The following is a 22,858-nucleotide window of genomic DNA, read 5'->3' as shown; positions in this document are numbered from 1 at the left end:
GATAGCAAAGTTCATGCTGATTCCAAAATAGCAAATTCTGTGCAGGTTACACGCAAATTGTATTCAATGTTTTGTGATATAGCCAAATAAAGGAAGGAAGTATTTACTTTTGTTTCCTGTTGTTTGCAAATACTGTTTACAATACTATAGAAACCGAAAAGATCGCAAATTTACAATTTATTGCTGTCCAAGCTATCTACTGAAGATAGCAAAGTTCATCTTAACATAATCAGGTTAACCACAAATTGTATTCAATAAATATCTAATGAAGAAAGCAAATTTACAATTTATTGCTGACCGAGCTATCTACTGAAGATAGCAAATTTGAATGACAATTCTAAGCTATTAAGTTTAATTTATTTTCTGTAGATTAATATAATACCTTCAAGTTAAATCTCTAAATCCCACTGATGATAACATTACCATTTATCTACACTGCCCCATTGTACTGAAAAAAATTTCTGGTTCCAAGCAATTATTTATTTTAGGTAGGTCAAGAGCATAGTCTAATTCAATCTAAGTATACATGAAAGCAAAGTAATAACTGACCAATGCTGAGCTATCTATTGATGATAGCAATTTCTATACAGATCCATGAAAAATGGAAAAACCTATCAACATATAAAATATGACAGCTAAGTTACTCTTACCACCTCCTGAAAATGAACAAAATGTTAATATTGTTATCTACCACAGGTGGGCAAATTTCAATTTTAATACCTATAAGATAAAAATCTTATAAACTATGATTATTTTCAAGATGTTTTCAAAGTTTTCCATGAAGACATGGTCATTTAGAAATACAGAATGCTCCTTCTCTCTCACACAGACACACTCACACAATTAATACCTGTGCATCTATAAATAGCAAATATTATGTATTTCTTAGCAAATTATGTATCAGGCAGTGGGTACGCCGTCTCTCTCTTTGAGAAGACACAGTAATAATTCTATCAGCACAGCCAGCATTACCAGCCATCCCCTAACTCTAATATAGCCAACCTACTGGTTGAAATCAAACCTACAGTGCCTAAGGGTTAGGAGTCCATATGACACATATTGCCATGTTATGACTGTGCCCCGGTGATCTACCTTGCTACTGGCAGGCTTGCTTTGCATGGTCATTCAATTATATCTCATTCTCTAACCATTATCGTAAAAATGTGCAGGCGTACCATGAAATATAGAAATGTCAAACCGTTAATGTGTTTCCAGAAACCCACTTCTTTGCTAACATGAAAAAGGTCTGATGAGGTCATGTAATATCACAAATACAAACTATGATATAACCATTATTTATTTGAGGCTTAAAATATGATATCCGACTTAGAAAATTTGTCCCCGAATCTCATTTTCTTCGTTTATTTTTTCCTCCTGCATTACTAGTTCAAGGAAAATATTATGACCACGTAGAGTTGAGTTCAAATCATGCTGTTATAAAAGAACAAGTCTATTAATAATAAATCTCCCTCCAGCTTATTTTTTATTTGCACATACAACCACACCAAAAGGTTAGCGCAACAGATTAGACATGAGGAAAAGCAATAACGATATTTCCCCTGGACAATAATGGGACTATAATATTATTCATGTTATTAGCCAGATAAAACATCAAGAAACAGTCGTTTGATTGAGATTGTCGCTGTGCATAAGCTGCACTGTTGTAAATGGGGCTTGTATTTTGTGATCATACATTCAATCACGACGCAAACTGATGATAAAGCTCTATATATTTGATTTTCAGTTACATCATAGTTAACTTTAAACTGCTTTGAATCCCACATGCATAAGATGCTTGATACATATCCTCGTAAAAGAGAACAAGCAGCAAATCCTCGCAACTTTCCACTGTTTTAACCTAACCAGGAGGTGATGCATATATATAGGTTTCGAATTATGCATGTTCTGGTATCATTTGGGGTATGTCTTAAATTGCATATTTGAATGTCCCAAATTAGTTATCATTCCTCAGAGCAGTGATTAGAATTCTCTGATTAATTTACTTTGCTTTACAACAAGAATCAAGCCCTTGTAAAACTGTGTGTAAAAGATGTATGTTTGCATAGTTTATCAGGACTTTACTTCCTTTTCAGTTGTTTCTGCAGATTCATAATTCACATCGTGGGTACACACTGTAGTGAAAGTTCTACAATTATGTTCATGGCAAAACATGTTTGCTAAGAAAGATAAGAGGTAGTTACAACATTGTACAGAAATTTGTACAGAAAATTACACTGAAACAGAAAGTGGCAATACAAAAGCACGGCTGAATTTATTTTAGAAGGTATGCAAGTAAAGAAAATCAAAGTTACCTGGATAAAGCAATGAATATGATTCACTTGAACTCAATTAATTTACTTTGCTCTATAATGTCTCGTCTAGATCAAAGCCAAACCTAGTGGCGCATGGCTCAGCATATATGTATTCCAATGCACTGATGGGTAACATTTCTTTTATCCTTAAGCAGGAATCATATTGAGCTGATCTCAAAATTATTTTGATAGTTCCTGCAGGCATATGCCATCAGTAATGTTATTTGAATTTTTATGTGGTGCACGGGAAAACCATATGTCTGACGCTGAAATGTAGCAACAGGCTGCCTGGCTTATCTCTGATGCTGCAGACTTTAGAGAAAGGCAATTTCATCACTCATCACAACTGTAACCATCTACATGTAGTTATCGGTTTTACTGAGAAATAATCATAGATTCAATTTGTTGTACTGATGGTTGCTGTAAGTACTATAATAAGCTGAATACTTCATGGTTTGTTACATTTTAATTATATATGTTTAAGGGGTACTACACCCATGTGGTAAATTGTGAATATTTTGCATTTTTCTCAAAAATAATTACACACTGGTAACAAAAGTTATGTATATTATTGGGGCAAGAAATACAATTATTACACTGAAATTTCAGTGACTCAAGACAAGCGGTTCAGTATATATGATAGGAAACGAGCTACATCCTAGCGGTACCTTATTTCTGATCATAAATAACAAACCACTTGTCTTGGGTCACTGAAATTCCAGTGTAGTAATTGGATTCCTTGCCCCTATAATATACATAACTTTTGTTACCACTGTGTTATTAGTTTTTTGAGAAAAATGCAAAAAATAGACACAAATTTATCGAGGGGTGTAGTACCCCCTTAAAAGCTAATAACAATGCCAGGTGTGCAAATTGTTTCACACTGCCACTAATTTGTGTTGAACTAATCAAATTACTACAATTTGCTCTTATATTTAAGAGTCTTCAGTTAAGTGCCCCTACAATTCTGCTCTTTTTCAAATATATGTTTTGATAATTTTAAGTATTTACAGGTGTTCAACTTGAATAGGGAGACTTTATAATGAGAATTATTGATAACTAACATCTCAAATTATAATTTGATTATTTTCCCCCGCAAAACAAAAATTAATTCGCCAATTACAAGTATTCCAAGTTCATTATTTTGCTAAAGACTAGGCACAACCACACAGGGGGCTTTTTGCTTTGACAACACAATTCTCGAGCAACAACTTGGAGAAATCCCTCGTGTGACCGTCTGGAAGATTCCAATTCCTAAGTTTGTCCCCAAATTTATCCCCAAGAAATTTAGGGGATTAGTGATATCCCTGTGTGATCCTCAACCGATCCTCAAGTTCTACTGGCATGTGTTTCTGTTTGCATTTCCAATGCTGTCATCATCAGGCATTGTAAAAGTTGAGGATTCCAGTCTTCAGGTGACACACAGTCGGGGCTTGACTTAGGAATTGCAAGTCTTGTGTACGCCAATCCTCAAGACAGTGTGAAAACGCCTACTGCAGACGCGTATACAGAAATTTAGCGACCGGGTGGGCACAAATTTCTTGATGAGCTAAGAAAGGATCATGAAAAACAACATAGGCTATTGAAGCTTAAATGGAACAAATACGCGTGAAGTGCACCTACATGGTCAAATATGAGGTTAATTTCGTCAAAATCATATGCACACAGGCATGTATCCCTCAACTTTTTCTCCAATTTCTCTTCTCTTTTTTTGATACCCAGGGGCCAGCGCCCAATAAAAAAGGGCTGTATACACTACTGTACTGTGTATACAAGTTGAGGTCATCCTCCAGCACATGTGTAATGTTGGTAAAATGCAAAGAAATGCATCAAGAAAATCTTAACAGAAATTCACCAAGCCTAATTTTGCATGTGTACTGAACACTAAACTAAAACTCTTGCAATGATTAAAATGAAATCACTTGACATTCAAAGGACGCTTACATTAATTTGTCTAGACCAATTTGATTCCCGTTTCTAAGCAACAGAGTTTTCATTAAGACAATTCTTTTAACAGTTATCCAATAAAATTGAACACACACCTTATGGCTACCCAATTCCACATCCAAGCCTTTTATATTCTGTATCTGTATGAACTCTACACTGTATATGTGACTGTCGTTATAAGCTGAACATACTCGTATTTCCTCTGTTTAAGGTGGGTGCTACGATTTTTTTGTATTGCATTTTCTATCTTACATTGAGGCCTACATATACAATTCATTAAAAATTATCTGTTTCCAAATTTAGAGTACTGCTCTAGTAATTTGGATATTAGCCTACTCACATGATATGGCATAGAAATTTCTACATACAGTCACATTTTAATTGAAAAAATGGGGCGTTTATTTGAGGGGGGCGTTTAATAGAGAAAATACGGTAGTTGTAATTTATGAGCTACCTTTCCCTCCTAGATCTTGTGTTTGGCCCTTTCTATCATTTACACAACAATTATCAATTGATTCTCCTCAAGCTTGCAGCTCTTGCCGCATCACATCACATGAAGCATGTGTGAACCAAGGGCATTTGCTTTGACACTCATAGTACGCTACTTGTGTCACCTATGCACACATATATGCAGACTTGCTACGGGATATGGGACGTGGTGCTTGTGGTTCACAGACATAATGATCAAAAAAAGGCTGCTGTAATTGATGAGTTCTTGTTAAGCCCAGGTCATAATGTTAAATTGCGGTAATGGTTTGTAAGAGAATGAATGGAAAGACAAGTTCAATTGTGTATGAATAGAGCAGGTGTGTGAACATTGACACTGTAATTGCTATGCGGAATTTCAATTGCCAATTTGTATTTTTTAATTTGGTTTTCTTAATTTCTTATCAACCACCTATTCTTAGTTAATGTTCTATCAAGTAGTTTGTTTGATGTTAAAGAGATCTGAAGCTATTTTTATTGCTAATATTATTTTTAGTATTGAAATTATCTTCTACATTATTTCTCATTGATGGATGCCAATTTAGAAGTCAAATGTTAAGTACACATCTAAACTAGCTGTGTTAGAATGGCACAACCAAGGAAGCCATGCACGTTTGAATTATAGGCATGAGAATTATATAAAGGACTACTTGACATTCATGTCTATAGTATAATCAGCGCTGTTTATTTAAGGCATCCATCCACCAAGGAATTGGGAAATGTAGGTTACTGATATAAGCCATGTTCACATGGGCACAGCATCCTGAAATGTCACAGATTTGGTATAATGGTGATAATATGCTCAATGTAAAGATGTGTCCACACCAGAATGCATTTAACATCAAGTTTACACCACAGCTCTGATTTGGCATAAAATGAATGTAACCTTACGGCCATCTCATAGCTTGATAATATTCTTGCTGATACTCTCACTTATGGTAGACTTAATGTTGGTCTGAGCTGGAGCTAAAAGTAACTTGGTATAATATTCAATATTTTAATAATCCAAAGTTGCTTTCATCTTCACGTTCCCCATATATATCAAATCAGTGTTGGAGGCTTAAAATCATCACTTCTATTTGAGTCTGGATATAAAAGTCTCCTCTTCTTGGAGCACTTAAGACTTGGCTTAAACTTGGGAATCAGCTCAGCTTCTGAGCCAAGATGAGTCCTCAATAAAGTTGTTATCTTAAAAAAAATGTTAAAACCATGACCTACCATCTCTGTGGTGTATTAGACATGCAAGTGAATTGCCTGGCAGGGGTCACTGTAAATAAAATATTTTGAAATCAGAGGGTAGGGACAGTCTCAGGTCTTCGGTGATCCGAAGGTTTGTGCGTGGTTTGTGTGTAGTCACTATACTGGACTTAAGTCATATCATGCAGGCTCTGATTAAGAGCTATTGGGTATCAGCCAAAGTAATCGGACTCCAATGTGTGAAGAGTGCAGAAAACATCTCAAGATTTTAAAAATCTTAAAATATTGGCCAACATGAGGACACATGACTATACATACGGTAATGAAAAGAGACAGGATAATTTAAGTATATTTTAATTGGCACTATAGGGTGACATATGCACAAAGTACTCCCTATATTTTTTCTCTTCAGCACTAGCAATTTTAGTGTCTTGATGAACACACTGAATGTGATACACTAGTAAAAAATCTGATTTTTACAAGAAATTTTTTCAGTAACTCCTGAATTTCAACCATTGCATTTAAACAACCACACAGGATGTATTCCTCACTCAGTGTATTTCAGCATTTTTAAATATGTCCCCTAAAAGATGTCACTCACAGTATATCTGTGCAATTTTAATTTTAAACTCAGTTTGTTTGACAGGGTTGTTCATATCATCAACCTGCTACGCTAATTGCTGAAGTAATTTTTTGTAATTTTGAGAACAAAGTACAGAATATGGTTCAAGCATGCATTTAAATATATTTATTCATAAATCTTTGCACAAAAACAAATGATACAAATGAAAGGGAATAACCCAAAATAATTAGGGTGGTTACGTAACTGGTGCATGCTTGAACCACATTTTGTTCTCAAAATCACAAAAAAATGACGTATGCAATTAGCTAGCAGGCTGACGATTTTCAACTTAATTAGAACCCTGGGCACATTCACACTATTATATGAGAGACATTTTCATATAAACACTATTGTAGAAGAAATAAGTAAAAACTGTAACAAAAATATCATACACACCACAACTCAGTGCCTACAATCAACAAAATTAATGTTGGCACACATGCAACATTGGAACATTAACTGCTCCCCCCCTTCCCCCAATACAATGATGATCAAATGCCATGTCGGACCCCTCAAAATTGGTTGATGGGGGGGGGGAAGTGTGGCATAAAGGGGGTGTCTGCTTCAAATACATGGCAGACCTGTGTAAATCTGATACGATGGTCATTTGAAACAGAACACGCAAGTGTGCCAACTATTAATTTTGTTGATTGTAGATTGTTTTACTGAGATTTACTTGTAATGAACGGTTCTTTTTTTTTACTCAACTGCATATTAAAAGTGCATCAAAAATTTAAAATTTTACAATTGCATCTCTTAAATCACTAAATAGATTCATCCGGTTTGTTGGTAAACATTATTATAAAAGATTTCTTTTGAACAAAACTATCTCACTATTGATGGATTTGCCTACCGACCATGATAAACGAAACCATCAATAGTGAGTTAAAGTTTGGTTTTGTTTTTAAAAAGAAATATTTTATAAATTGCATGTCTTGTTTGATTTAGGAATTAAAATGCTGAAAAAAATACAATTTCTGAAGGCACAGTTCTTTCTGAGATACTCTGTATAATAATAAATGGTGAGAATATCAGAATGCCAAAAAAACACTTAAAATTGCTCCACGTCCATACATACCACATCTAACTAACAGACAAAATACAGGAATATGTGATGCAATCAAACACAGTGAGATGTATGTCTGGCAAAATTGATTAGCGATATATGGCAAAACAAGGATGCCCTTTTCTATTTGTTTTCTTCTGTTCGTTCAACAAATAAACGTTCACATCTTAGGATCAAATGATTCAACTTTAATGACAACTTTAGTGAAATGTACTATTTTGCAGCATAAACAACTGTATAACTGCAGGTCACAATTGAATATTAGTACAAGTCCAAATTATGATCCAATCAATTTTAGTTGATCGCATCACATTATATGAATAATAAACACTTTATTTACCATCATGATTCCAAGAAAGGTTGCTTATCAAGGATTCAATCTTGAAACTGCCTGTCTGATGCCACTGATAATCCAGTTTCTGTAAGGAATAAAATAAAAACACACACACTGCCGTGAGCAAATTCAATGAGAACAAACATTCTATTTATAGCCGTTATGTCTGCAAATGAGATCAACATGACACTTCTTATTTTCATCTTGATATATATCTTTGGGAATAGCACACACGTAGCAAATAAATAGTTTCAGCACAATGCAAAGGAGAAATTTTAACGTATTACTGGAAGAAAAGTTTTCGTTGTGAGAGATACGTTGTTTTCCTTGTACTTGAATATTCAAGTACAAGGAAAACAGTGGATTAAAGGCAAAATACAAAATAATGTATACATTGATAGAAAGCAAAATTAATTTTCTAATCTACTCAAATTTGGTTCACTCACCGGAGCATTTTCACGGGTCAACCGGCATCTTCAGTGGATGTTATCATGTTACTGCTCTGAAGATTTGTCGTTGCTAGTGATGTTGAGACACCTCCGATGATGTCACAACAGGGGCCCAACAAAATTTTGGATGACCTCAAACAAGATGTTGTTGTGCCCTTGTTGTGACATCATCGGAGGTGTCTAAACATCACTAGCAACAACAAATCTTCAGAACAATAACATCCGCTGAAGATGCCAATTGACCCGGTGAAAGCACTCCAACAAGTGTACCAAATTTGAGTAGCGCAGAAGTTTAATTTTGCTTTCTATTTACGTTACCGCTATGTATGAATATACATCATGACTGAACATCATTATATGATGTATACACTGTACACCAATAAGACCAGAATAAGTTATCTTTTCTAGTCTGAGAATGAATTTGATTAGGTAGTGCAATGCCATCATTTTATGAAGCTTTTCAGCAAAAACTGCAGATGATTTCTTCAATAAACCATTCAGGTGGTTCCAAACTGTGTACATCCAAGATCATCTGGAAAACATTGAAAATAATAAAACAGTGTATACTATACTAAAATGCAGTAAACCTTTGACGAGCGCGTATTGTAAGGATACATCGCGTATTTACTGTGTTGCACGCACTTGTCTCTGATTGGCTGCTGAGGCGATCTGTTGTTGCCGAGTGGAAATTTATGAATGAACTGTGCGCCGTACGCGTTGTTAGCGCCGAATTCGCAACATCACGGTAGTCGCGCTCGTCAAAGGTTTGCTGCATTTTAGTATAAACCATCAGATATCCCTTCCTTAATTACGTATTGAGACTGAACCTTCAGTGTGGTTGTGATGATTATTTATATTGACTTATCCCTACCATTGACCAATGGTTTCAGTTGCATTTCTAATTTAAATTAGACACATACTTGATATGGTTCTGAATCCAAAAAAAATTGGTACATTCTGGTAGATGGCAAAAACTACAATCTTGTTAGTCCACACCCAAAAGTCTTCACATTACATGTCAAGTTGCAATTTTTGAAGAGTTGGTTGCTTCTTAACCCCCATTTAATGCTTTATTTAAGTGGTTAAAAAATAAAAATAAATGAAAGCATAGGAGGTGGTGAAAATGCAACAAGAAAAGCATTAAGAGAGAGGAAGACAACAAAGACAAGGATGATAAAAAAAGAAGGGAAGTAGGGATGATGTAGGAAGCAGGAGTGGAGAAGAAGGAAAAGAGGACTTCTGGGTTTTCTTAAGACTTGAGACTGAACATCATGACTTTATGTTTTTGAACACACTTTTGTTACAAACACACATTTCAGAGCTTTTGATGCATGATATGATTCTACAATTTCGTAAACCAATGTAGTGATTAATGTGATCCATCAAATTCTGATGCACGCTGTACTGATGGGATTGGATAATCTGCAAATAGCTTGCGAGGTTCAATAACATATGCCTATGTCTATAATGATAATAATATGCCTCTATTATTCCCCTTTAAAACAATTTCCGCTTCGGGATTGTAAGATATAATTTTTCATCAAAGGGAAAAGAGAAAAAAGGGGAAAATATGAAGACACAAAAATGAGAAAACTAAATGTTTTGTACAACTTCAAGATAAATTTGTTTGAAAAGTACAATAAAAAAGAATTCAATGATTTTAGCAAAAAATTGAAGATTGCATCATAAGTAAAATAACATGACATTTAAAAAGAAAACATAATACCAACAGAAAAACGCCTCTGCTACTTAATTCCGCTAATCACCACCAAAATGATCACCTTTTGACATTCTGTGTTACTAGACAACCATTTCACGGCAAATTGCGCACAAAATAATTGTAATTTAGGCGATGAAATGATGCGGATAATTACCAAATGAACAATCATTTGGTTAACTTGCTTCCTGCTCATAGCTTGCTTTGCAAACTGTGCATGATTGAAGAAAGTGATTCCATATTACCCAGCATGCTTTGCAAGTGCAACATGCTAAAGAGTTTGGTTTTTTTTAGGGGGGAAGGTGGTCACTGGTATTGACAAGGCAGTATCATGAAGAATTGTGTTTCTTTTCCTATACATGCAACATGTGGATAGGTATTAAATCACCAAACAATTACAGATGTGGTATATTTTCAGGGCATTGCATACCTATATCATAAATAAAATGATGAAAACAATGTTTACCGTACTTCAGAATCAGGGCTCCGTGATTTGTTCATTTAAGTGTTCATTTACAATTTACGTGATCCAATCAAAATACCACCTTCAAATTCTGATCAGAATTATTTCATTTAAAAATGGATTACTGGGGCTATACTTGGGTCATATACTCCTTTTTGCATTGTAAAAGTAACTTGTACAGGATGTGAATTAGTAGATATATCATGGACAATTCATCCTTGTCAATGGTCAGTGTTGTCAATACTACACCAACACCTGATACAATCAGATGTCTGGGGAAACTTTTTTTTTGAGTATGTCCTTTCATTTGTTTTCTATTGTTTAACATTGTAAATGTTCAATATGTCAGAAAGATGTGATTTGATTTTCATGCACATTTCAATCAAACAGATGCACTAACATCTGGCTATTTTGCTTGATAAGGCAGGCATATAATTTGTTTAATTTTTTGTTCTCCTGGAATTGGTCATAATTTTTTTTTGGCATTTATCAAGTAACATCTTTTTGATGAAAAACTTCAAGAAATTCTTGATGCTTAAAAATTAAGCAACATGCAGTATTCTACCCCTCTAAAATAACAGGTACCTCGTCATTTTCCAAGAATGTGCCAAAAAAGGATTATAACTGCAATGCCCATATTGCATTGAAAAAAATCCAGCCCTCGTCACTTCATGAAGTTCCTCCAGACGAGAACCAAAAATAAATTATATACAGCCTAATATTAGACAAGTAATATAGACTACAGTCTCTGAAACGAAATCATTTTATCTCAAGTTGAATTTTACATACAGAAAGTCAGGATGTAGCCCCAGAATTGTCTTCATACTCATGTATTCGCCTATTGCACGGTTCCACCATATGCGAGGAGAGCCTCGAACTGGCAATAGACATGAAAGGAAGTATTACGTGACTTTACGCAATGTTATAATTATGACTGGTTCAATTCCCATTCATGCATGCTGCCAGATCGAGGCTCTCCTCGCATATGGCGGAACCGTGCAATGGGTGAATAGACGAATCCGAACAGCCAAGTGATGGCCATAGCTGGGGGCCATCCATGCCAAACTCGCTTAGTTCATTTGGATTGCAATCCAAGATGCCCACTATCGCAAGCGCATCAGAGCGCACTGCATGCCTATGATACTGGCATCGCGTAAAATGGATGGATGACTCCCAGTTATGGCCGGCACGGCAGTGAGGTGTAGGAATGTGGCTTGTCGGATTCGTCTATATGAAACAAACATATTGTATAGTAACTGTTATCATTTACTTACAGTGCTTACATGTACTTGCAGAAAAAAAGTAAAGGTGAGACTGAAATCGCCAAATTGGATTATTTACAGCCAAACTGGATGACTGTGGCACAATGTATCCTGGGATCACATGAATCCCTCTTATGATGCACAATACGTAAACAATATATTGCAGACCTGATAGATTCAGTTGTTAGATAGGCAACACTTGCCAAGTAACCTATTAAACGCATCATTTAAAGTACTTTGTGATGCAATTTATACCAAGTCTTCAAAGATTATTTTTTATAATAATGTTTGTGTTAAAAAGGAATACTAATAGCAAATGTAACACCTCCTACTTCCATCATGAGAAATATAGCCTTCACTTTTCGAGTGTTAGTGTCTAAATTGCACTATTTGACAGATTACACTTTACAGTCAAGTAACTTTAAAAGTCACTAGTATTAGATGATTTTAAATATTCTTTCAAACAATTTACCATCAAAACCATATATATAGAGCATTTTAGCAAAAGGATTGGTTACCAGGAGAAAAAAAAAATCCCAAAGATGACATATAATGTGTTGCCATGTTCTTGATACTTGAATTTATCATTACCACCACAAATCCATAACTTATTGACGTGCACACAGGTGATACGGAGGCTTTATCTTGCTTGCAGATAGGTACACACTCATGTTGTAACACCACAGGGACCGCAATCTCCTGGCAGACACTTTTGATTGCAAGAATCTATATGACCATGATACAAAATTTTGTCATAGGAAATTAAAGTAACATGATATTACCAAGTGTGTCACAGAATGAATCTAAAGATTATTCATGACAGAATTCAAGCATCTTCTTGAAACTCATTATTTGTCATCTTTGCAACAATTTCCTATGATTAAGTGTACTTCGCTATCTTCAGTAGACAGCATTTTAATGATGACTTAAAAATCAATTCTATCTCATAACAGGCAAGACTAGTGACATATAGAGTAAATGTTGATGCATCTCAGATCATGGCTTTGCATGCAACAACTTAATCAGAGACATACATTCAATTGTCAGTTGAGGTTAAAATAACATAGAAAAAGCTATATAAAATGTCTTTATTTTTTGTTTTAAAACACTTCTGTGCATCCTTAGAGTGATTTTTTAAAGTGTGTAAATAGACCAAGAAGTGTGCACATGAATTTCTGTTAGCACAGATCATACACAATGTATATGACAAAATTGTCTGCATCAACAAACAAACAAATACTGTACATTTGGTTGACTCTAATCGTATTTTACAATGGAATGTTTTGTTTGTTTCACAGCTGATGTTGCCATTCAAACAGCTATAAAGTAAGGTTCTAAAACACATTAATATTAATATGCATTCAAAACATGGTATTGTACTTTATAAGAATCCAGAAAAATTGATGTAAATCCCCAAAGAAAAGAAAGTGAAACTTTATCGTCAAAATGCAAATTGTGCATAACAAAATCCCATTAATCCCTACCTTGAATGTATTTGAGCTTCTGAGTTTACACATCTCACATGTTGAGCAGGTCTAATTTGTAAAAGGTATTTGAATAACAAATTGTTTAGCACATTTTTCAAATATGCACATGAAAGTGCATTATCTTGAAAAACATATTACCTCATAATCAACTTGAGATGAGATAGACTTTAGTTCAGAAAGTTGGGCTCCAAACTCAATAGCAACTTCATAGTGAGCAGAGAACACTGCTTAAACAAACATGGCTATGGCAAAAAAACACATGTCCTTTCTTGGTTGGCACCAAATACAACTTCATAGTCAACCATTGCTGCTTTAAGGTTATAAAGCTGATAGCTGAGGCTCTGTGTGCAATAAACCCAGAATGTAATGATATGCTCCAATTGATACACAATCCCACTCCCATTCAGGAGAGTGGAAACAATTAATCCACCTCTTGGCTCAATCAACAAAATAAAATACCCAGTAATGTTTTTCCCCTACACATTGGCTAGCTCAGAAACATATCCATTCTACCCTATTCTATGTGGAATGGTATTGTATTCCCTCCGAGAAATCTGCACTGTTCAATGGAGATAACCAGTAGCTTAAACCGATCATCGTGCCCGGGAAATTAAGCTACTAAGGGATTTATTTTCTAACTCCACAGAATACAGATGAAATCTATAAAACCATTTAGTCCTTTGAATAAATACCATGATAATAGAAACTGGAAGTATACTGTACTTGTCATTAGTACTAGTTAGTAAGACAATGTTTTGCTTTGTTTTTCCTAAGAGAGGCAAACTGAGCTTAATTTTGATAAAAGATCCTGGTCCTATTCTAACATGATCTACTTAATTTGAAGGTAATTAAGACATAAATTGGATACATATGTACAGTAGTATCAAATATGCACTTTGTCAAAATCCTACCTTATCAAGTTATACTTGTGCGTTTACAGACATGAAAATATTTTGAAGAACATACATCCAGGTCATCACTATACAATGACATTTAGATATGATGACATAAATCCAATGTTATTGAAAAAGGATTTATGTGTTACAGCTTTGCAGGATGTAGCAATCCTCCCTCCCTCCCTCTCTATGGAGGAGAAAGGACAAAATGTGTCAACTGCAGTCATTTTATTGACTTTTATTGAATAAATTTTAAAATAATCGCTGTTCCAAGGGACCAATTTCAAAGCAAATTGCATGATGGAATAAAAAAAAAAGTACAATTTTCAATTCCAAATGCAGTAATTATGACACTAAGATGCGCCATGCTCTGGTCAACCTGTTTTCTATTGGGATTAGATTGCCGCCCAGGATGTAATTAATTGATATCTCATCAAGTGCTGGACACTGACCACAATTAATAGGTCATCTATGTTACAAATCACTAATGGCTTGTCTTCCTTTGCCTTGTTACATATAATGGTTGCTTCAATCACTGTAAATATGACAAACAAATTAAGGCAGCAAAGCAACAAAATGGACAGACAGTCACTAACTTATTATAAATTAATTTTCTGATATTCTATTAAAAATCAATTTCCTCATAGAGCCTCTTCTGCATACTTGCATGTTGTATATAGATGTTTCAGTTTAGGTTGTGGATAAGAAATTGGCAGAAAAATGATTAAAATAAATATATACTATGTGTAAATCCTCCCAAATGCAATCTGGTAAAAATGATTTCATTCTGATTTTCTTAACATTTCTCACCCCAGTATTTTTTGTATAATTACATTATAAATAATGGTCTAGTTTTGATTTGTGTGTGCCTGACAACAATACTTCAAAGATTCAAATGTGTGACAGCTGTACTAGGCAAAGGCAATGATGGGATTATGTCATTCTGGCTCTGGTGTACATGTATGCTATACTTTTTGTTGGATTTTATTATATAATACAAATCCTTTATGTTTCTGGGAGCCATGGAATTGAATCATATACAATTATTATTGCTTTCACATTCTATACTGGTCACAATGAAATCGGCAGCTCTTTCTGAACACGAACAATTTGACCCTAAACTTCACAACAAAGTGGAATGAAATTCATTTCATAATTCCCAGGAATTAATAATAATATTTAATAATAGTGCTAGTGATGTAACATTGGTAAATAGTATACATTTATAATATAAAATGTATTACTTTCACATGAAAGGATTATTAAATGACAGCTACAGACACAATTGCATATCCATCGTAACATGTACAATGTACGTTAAACTTCATGCGCTGTACATGTATAGATTTGGGAACTCAATTTTTAAAAGAAGCCTACTATCATGAGCCAAGTTTCATATTGACCTGCAATGCACCATACATGACTTAATCCATGTTCTCCAAAACATTCTCCCTTGCTGGTGATATAACTATTCCATTTGAAATCCACACCCCCCTGTGAAAGATTTGGAAATATCCACATGAGAGTGGCTTTGCTTGAAAAAAGCTGAAGTAGAACCAAACAAAAGCTGAAAAACAGCGTGAAATTGGCAAAAAAGACCCAAAATCGGGCTGAAAATAAATACAAATGCATAAATTTGAATAGTAAAAAAAAAAGCTGATCAGCTGAAAAAATCTCATCCCTGCATTAACCAACTCTATTTGATACTCACCCTCCCTCTGTAGAAGAATTAGCTTGAATCTTTCTCAGAGGATGTATGAAATTCAACTGGAGGTGCCTAATGTGTTCATCCCATTTGAATTTCATATTCCCCCTCGGAATATATTTCCAAAATCTCCCACACAGGGAGTGTGGATTTTAAATGGATTAGTCCAATGCAATTACTTGGCACCTGCATACACTTCCATTGCAGGGTTTGCCAATCTGAAGACAGTGACTAGAAAGCATTAATGACCAAACTTCACCTGTGCTCATGTACTTTACCATTCACTAGTTGATAGCGAGCCCTTGACACTGCAATCAAAAATGTCTAAGGACTAACACATAATGTCACTAAAAATGGTGATAAACAAATTTTAAAATACACATCACTTCAAATTAAATGTATTATAAAACATGTACACTTTACTTAATTTAATTAATCTAAAAACAAGTAAATTCATTCATCACTTCTAAGGGCAGTGATTGTTTTAATACACTGGTGAATGCTGATGTGGTGATCATGGATTCTATGGTACAGTCGATGTCAATTGACTACTATCTTTATTGATGGGCTAGCAATTGAGCTATTAATCAGTCACTACAAAGTTTATCAGAAGAGAAGTTTGGCACTTTTAACCGATGTTGCACGTATTCTGAGTAAACACAGTGAATGGAATACTAACTGGCGGATTGAATCATGTCAACAAACATCAACACCTCATATGCTCAACAACGTTTTACACAAGTTGGTAAGCGCTGAACTTTCCTGATAGACACTGTAGCCAGCCCTAGCATTTTTTTTTAATTGCAAGTACATAGGAGTCAAACTTATGTTTGTAACAAGTGATTCGGAAATTAATATCAAAAGGCCGACTGGTTGTGGCATACATCAAAGTGTTGTATGCCTTAGTAAAATTGGTGCCAAATATAAATATTCAGAATGCAACGACAGGGGAAGGCACTCACATGTACATGTAAAGGTGGTACAGGTATGTGTGGCAGTTAAGGGTCTCTTTTTCAGGGGTCTCCCGCAGTTCCGAAGACACACATTTAAGGATCGTGCACCAGTTGTTTAGCTTCACTTTTTAAAGTAAACTCCCAAAATTTGACAAAATAGGAATTTCTTAGCTCTACAGCCTATAATTTGGCCCAAGATTACTTCATTAGACAAAAAAAAATGTTGAAATTTCAGTTCAGAAGCCTGTATTTTTCCCAAGAATCAGTTCTCAGTTCCCAAAGTTCACAGTTCCATGCCACACACCACTACCAAAAGTAGAGCCCACTCCAGCAACGCCTGTTTGTAATAGCGTGGAAAAAAACTTACAAAACTAACCCACTGCATGTATATACTTACTAGACATAGTCATTTACTTACATGGGAACTCTTTTTCTGTACAGGACTTGGTGTTGGCTCAAAGATGTAGACTTGATTGGCATAGGATGCTGCAATCTATCAAGAAGAAGAAAAAACACATACTAAGTTTCATCATGGTTGCAAGGTTTATAATTGTAAATAACATGGTAGTCACATTTCTTTTGCAACATGCTGCCAATATGGCGCAAGTGTGTCAATACTAAGCGGTTATATTAAAAGTCAACTTTTATTAAATGGCGAAATAATGATGGAGGTATACTCCGGGGATAATACCCTCCATGAGCGACACACAAACAAGGTGCAGTCGGGATTCTCTAATATGACCTGTTTGGTAAATACAGATGTAGGGTCCTGGTTGGGTAATTGAACAAATGTGTGCTTCGCTCCTTATCACATTTAGTCTTAGTGAGTGGTGTGGCCGTGTGTATGTATTTGTCATGCATTTAGTGTGGTTTTCGTATTTGGCACATGAGCATAAAAGTCCATTCAATCGACAAAACAACATCAATAAGTACATCCATATCCTCATGAGGTAGAATCAAAAAGTACCAACTCCGCCTACCACGTGTGAGTGTCACTCATGGAGGCAACTGAATTTACCTCCAGATTATTTTGCTATGCACCCTGCAAACTTTAATTCAAAGTGTGCAGTTGTTTGCATTCTGTATGCAACACGTCATGCCAAAATGAATGCTAAGCAATGTGTACGCAAACGTTTGTAATGCTTTAAGGGCTGGGGTATGAACGTTTGGACAGTATTTATTGTGGGACATTGGAGCACATCAGACATATCGAATTGCATTCTGAATACGAAGAATGTCATTCTGATATCAAATAATTTTGATTTTTTGAAATTAGCAATTTAATACACATTTTATAGCAAATCATTAAAAATTGATATTTTTGATATTTAAAAGTACTTGAAGTAAACTTTATAAATCTGATGATTTATACTTAAAGTGTATGTAGGTGGTATGAATAGCTGTCGATCAATTGAAAATTTTGACCTTTCGTATTGAAGCTATGGATTTTTTTTCCCAAAACACCAACAAAAATTAGGTCTTTTGGGAAAAAATCCATATCTTCAATATGAAAGGTCAAAATTTTCAATTGACCGTCGGCTTTTCCTCCCTGCTACATACACTTTAAGAATATGTCATTAGATTTATATAATTTACTTCCAGGACTGTTATATATCAACAATTTGAAAAATATCAAATTTTTATAATTTGTCATAAAATTTGTATTATATTGTGATTTTCAAAAATGAAAATTATTTGATATCAGAAAGACATGCTTAGATTCAGAATGCAATTCGATAGGTCTGAGGTGCTCTCATGTCCCACAAAAATACTGTCGAAACGCAATAAACGCTCATTTTAGATCCCTTAACTTCAAGATGGAAATTATTATTCTATTTTAGGCTTTTGCCGATGAATGCCAGAGGTATATTATCTGCCCTCCTTGAGTGACAAACCACAACAGCAGATTTACCATAGCGTTGCATGTTGCATATGGTGAATATTTGAGTCATTAATCTTTGAGTACCGTACGATATATTTGATATTCCCCCACTCAAAAGTAATAAATGTAACCACAACATGCTCATTGCCATGTACAAAAATCAGTCAATTAGTCAATATGAGAAACAGGGTATTTCTGATTTGATGATGATGATGATGATGATGATGATGATGATGATGATGATGATGATGATGATGATGATGATAACAATAATAATAATAATAATAATAATAATAATAATAATAATAATAATAATAATAATAATAATAATAATATTAATAATTATACAATAACAAAAACAATAATAATAATAATATTAATATTTAAAATAATAACAATAACAATAACAATAACAATAACAATAATAATAATAATTAACAATAATTAACAACAATAATAATAAAAATATGATGTACTTGTTATTACAATATATAGCAGCCAATCTTTCTACTATACTACATTTGTAAAACTGATGGTCAAAATATATTGAATACAACTAAACAGGAAAGAAGATATATTATGTGCGGAAGCGAGCATTATATTAAGCTCCGCTACATCTCACTAGTAATGGCCAATTTTGTATACATCTTGTAGTTCAAAAAAGGTTTATTACCCGCTGCCAATTGGAATTGCAAATCTATCTTCCATTCTAACTTAACAATTGAATTTGAAATCAAATCTCACAGTGTTGAACTATAATGGTTAATGCAAAAACCTCAAGAAATTGAGTAGCATGCTGAGACTGAATGCAATGGAGCGATAATTATCTATCGGTGCCCATACTGTTACTTTAATATGGAACGTAAGTTAGGGGTGCTTATGAACAATGCAATGGAAACACTTGAAAATGTTTTTTCATTCAATAAACTGGTGCTCAATATTACGCGGTACTAGGTTCAATCTGCCTTAATCTACATCCTGTGCAAAATGTTACTAAAAATACTCATTTGGATATATATGTTTTTAATGTGTAATTATAATGTGGAACTAGCGGGATACCCATGCTCTGCGCATGCCGCCGCTAGCTGAGTGAATGGGAGCGATCACTAAAATGGGAAGAATCACTGAACAGGTGACATAATACTCTTTTTGATATTTTTCATCGCTTAATCGGAAAAGAATTGCCAATAAATCAATCATAATTTGCTAGCATACCCTACTTTTTACGACTTTGCTAATGACTCATGAACCAAACGTAACAGGTAGGTCAAACTATACGTTTTCTGAATCCTTATGAATTTGACCCACATAACTTTTGACTCCCTGGGTACGGAGCAAAAAAAGGTTTCGCATTCTCAAATGTTTAAGCATTTCAATTTAAGATTAAACATAATAAGACACACATTTGCCTCAAAATGCAAATTCTTTAGTTTCTCTCACTCTCTCTCTCTGTTTGAGTGTCATGCAAGTTTTACATCTGCAGCATGCAGCATCCCACCTCTTGAATTTCAAGTACCACAATGTCAAATACCTTGGTGATCTTAAAGCCACCATTCATTCAAAAATAATGCTATGAAAATATTAACAAGTTGCGGAGGTAGATTCAGAGATTTCACCAAACTTGTGAAAATTACAAAATGCACTTGTTCAACGGGGGAAAAAGTAGTGAAAATGAGCACTTTTTCAAGCAGTCTCCCTTAGGAGACATGACAGTAATGGTGTTGGTATTTCTCTTAATTTCAGACGCCTTTTCTGTCAGTCACCCGTGGGACGCTGTTAGCGTTTTGTTGCGTTATCCTTGTTGCCATGATTGCCTTACCTTGCCATTTTCTGAGGAGCAGTCGATACAGCCAACCTGAATATTGCCATGGTTGTCACCAGGGATGATTTGCACTCGATGGAAATTACTGGCTAGGATCACCAAGTCGCAACCAGAAGCATAGGCCTGGAGAAATGAAAGGGATAACAGAAAATAAATCACTTGTTTAGTCACAGAATATCTAGTTTCAGTTCAGACACTCTTACGAAATACCCCTCACGTCTGGCATTACTTCACAGATTTATGCAAAATATCCATTGGAAGTTTCAAAGTTGTTCGTGTATATAACATGTGCGAGGGAGTATGTTTGTTTACGATGCCAAACAAAGACACACACCTGTTTCTTTAACTATCAAATGAGGATGCACCTGCAATTGGGGACAATCCACGCTTTTTTATAGCTTCAATAGATGGCTAATAGCGTAAAAATGCATTTGACCCTATTGATGTACTCCATAGACAGGTATAGGGAAGGTCCACCGTTCGCTGCAGTTTGACCACATGTGTATATCCACGGTCACATCACCTCAAACCATCTTACCTTTTTTCAAGATGAAAGCAGTGAGACAAAAGAGAAATATAATTGTTGATGTGTTTAATCAAATTCTATGAAACTTTGCCTTGTAAGTGCGGTATAGCAGGATGTTTTAGCACTATTAATTTTCACAAATTGAACTGTTCTGAACAGCTTTGTCATTTCTTTTATTCCCTGTTTCAAACAGCTACTCTTTGAACCTATGGCTTAAAAATACTTTAGGAGGGTCTATTTTTCAGTTCTGATAACTGTGAAAAACATGAAAATAAAAACCTTTTGAAATTTTCCTGTTACACATTATAGCCCTAATCGATAGATAACATGGGTTGATGGCACAAATAGGGCACACTCATTGAGTGACCCTCTTTCTCTGAGATGTCAATTTATGAACCTAGAGCTGTACATGTACACCCACACAATATGCATCAAGTTCCATCATTTATATACATCTTTTCGTCTATACCCTTAACACCCAATACCTCAGAACCTTTTCTTTCTCTAATTTTTTTTTTCCCTTTCTTTTTTAGAATGTTTAATATGGGTTGACAAAAGACACAAAACAAAATACTGAACCATGAAATCAATTGAGAAAAATAATTTACAGTGCAGGACAGGTAGTAAATTAATCTTCAAATATCATCACTTTCACCATACTTGGTGATGATGAGTTAGTAATTTGTTCAGAGCTAAGTACACATTTATGTTACAGCCCATTGGTGTGCATTACATAACATACAAGAGAAGTTGTCTGTTATTTTTCCATTTCCAATCCGCTGCCGTCAATTAAGCAGTGACCTACTCTACCTCAATCACTTCTGGCAATTTTTTCTAGCTTTCTCCTGCTCTCTACCATACTTAAAAGATCAAAGAGCGCTGCCTATACATACTAACATCATCATTTCATTAAGTACGCTAAAAACCTTTCCATCGCACACAAATAGTTCATTATCAGATGTATCTGTTTGGGGGTGGTTATAAATAGCTCATAATCTATATCTCTGGGTTGTATAATAGGCAAAATGTTTTTGTAACACGAGATATGAAGCTTTCGTAGTAAGTAAATCTGACTAATTTTATTATACAAAATGTATATGATGTACAATTGAGTTGTGATAATGAATTGTGTTTGCTTAATTAAGAGATTATTGTGAGCAAAATGACAAAATATTTCTGAAGCAAACTCCTTACACAAGGATGCATACAATGTGCTGTTTTATAACAATGCATGAAATAGCTGGTGACATAAATGGGTTAAAAGATTTTTGAAAGTTTATTTACTTTAATGGTGACTCAATTGAGAGAGTTAGGCTGTCAGAATTGGGCTAATTCAGATGTTTTACAAGTACTTTCTATCTACATGTAAAGTAAAGAACCTTGTATCAACAGCTATGTGATGCTATGGTATTGGTTGTTTCTTAGGTTGTGAATAATTTAAATTTTGCAATATTCCAATTAAAACAAAATACACATCCTTTCACAAATTATTATGACAATCATCCACATTAATAAGATATTCATGTTCATTTAAAAGTAAAATGTTTTTCAAAATTACTTTTTCTCTGTAGTTTACATTGCCAGAACATGGGAAGGGTAATGTTGACACTCCAATGCATCAACAACATGATTACATAGCAACAAATCACAGACAAGTGCTTTGCAATGCGTCATACGCGCAACACACTAATAAAGCTAGTGAAACAGAGAAAAAGAATATTAGTACCGGGTA

At 34.7% G+C, this 22,858-nt stretch overlaps 1 protein-coding gene across 1 annotated transcript in view; it reads right to left on the bottom strand.

Moving 5' to 3' along the window:
* Positions 1-22,858, bottom strand: part of LOC140152902 (dmX-like protein 2) — a 192,556-nt gene that overhangs the window by 146,255 nt on the left and 23,443 nt on the right. The window contains 3 exon segments of the mRNA XM_072175438.1: positions 7,971-8,049; positions 17,315-17,389; positions 20,598-20,723. Coding sequence (XP_072031539.1) covers positions 7,971-8,049; positions 17,315-17,389; positions 20,598-20,723 — 280 coding nt within the window.

Source organism: Amphiura filiformis, chromosome 5, assembly GCF_039555335.1.
Source record: "Amphiura filiformis chromosome 5, Afil_fr2py, whole genome shotgun sequence".
Classification (NCBI taxonomy): Eukaryota; Metazoa; Echinodermata; class Ophiuroidea; order Amphilepidida; family Amphiuridae; genus Amphiura; species Amphiura filiformis.
The sequence above is the reverse complement of the archived record's forward strand: the minus strand, read 5'-3'. Positions and strand labels throughout refer to the sequence as shown.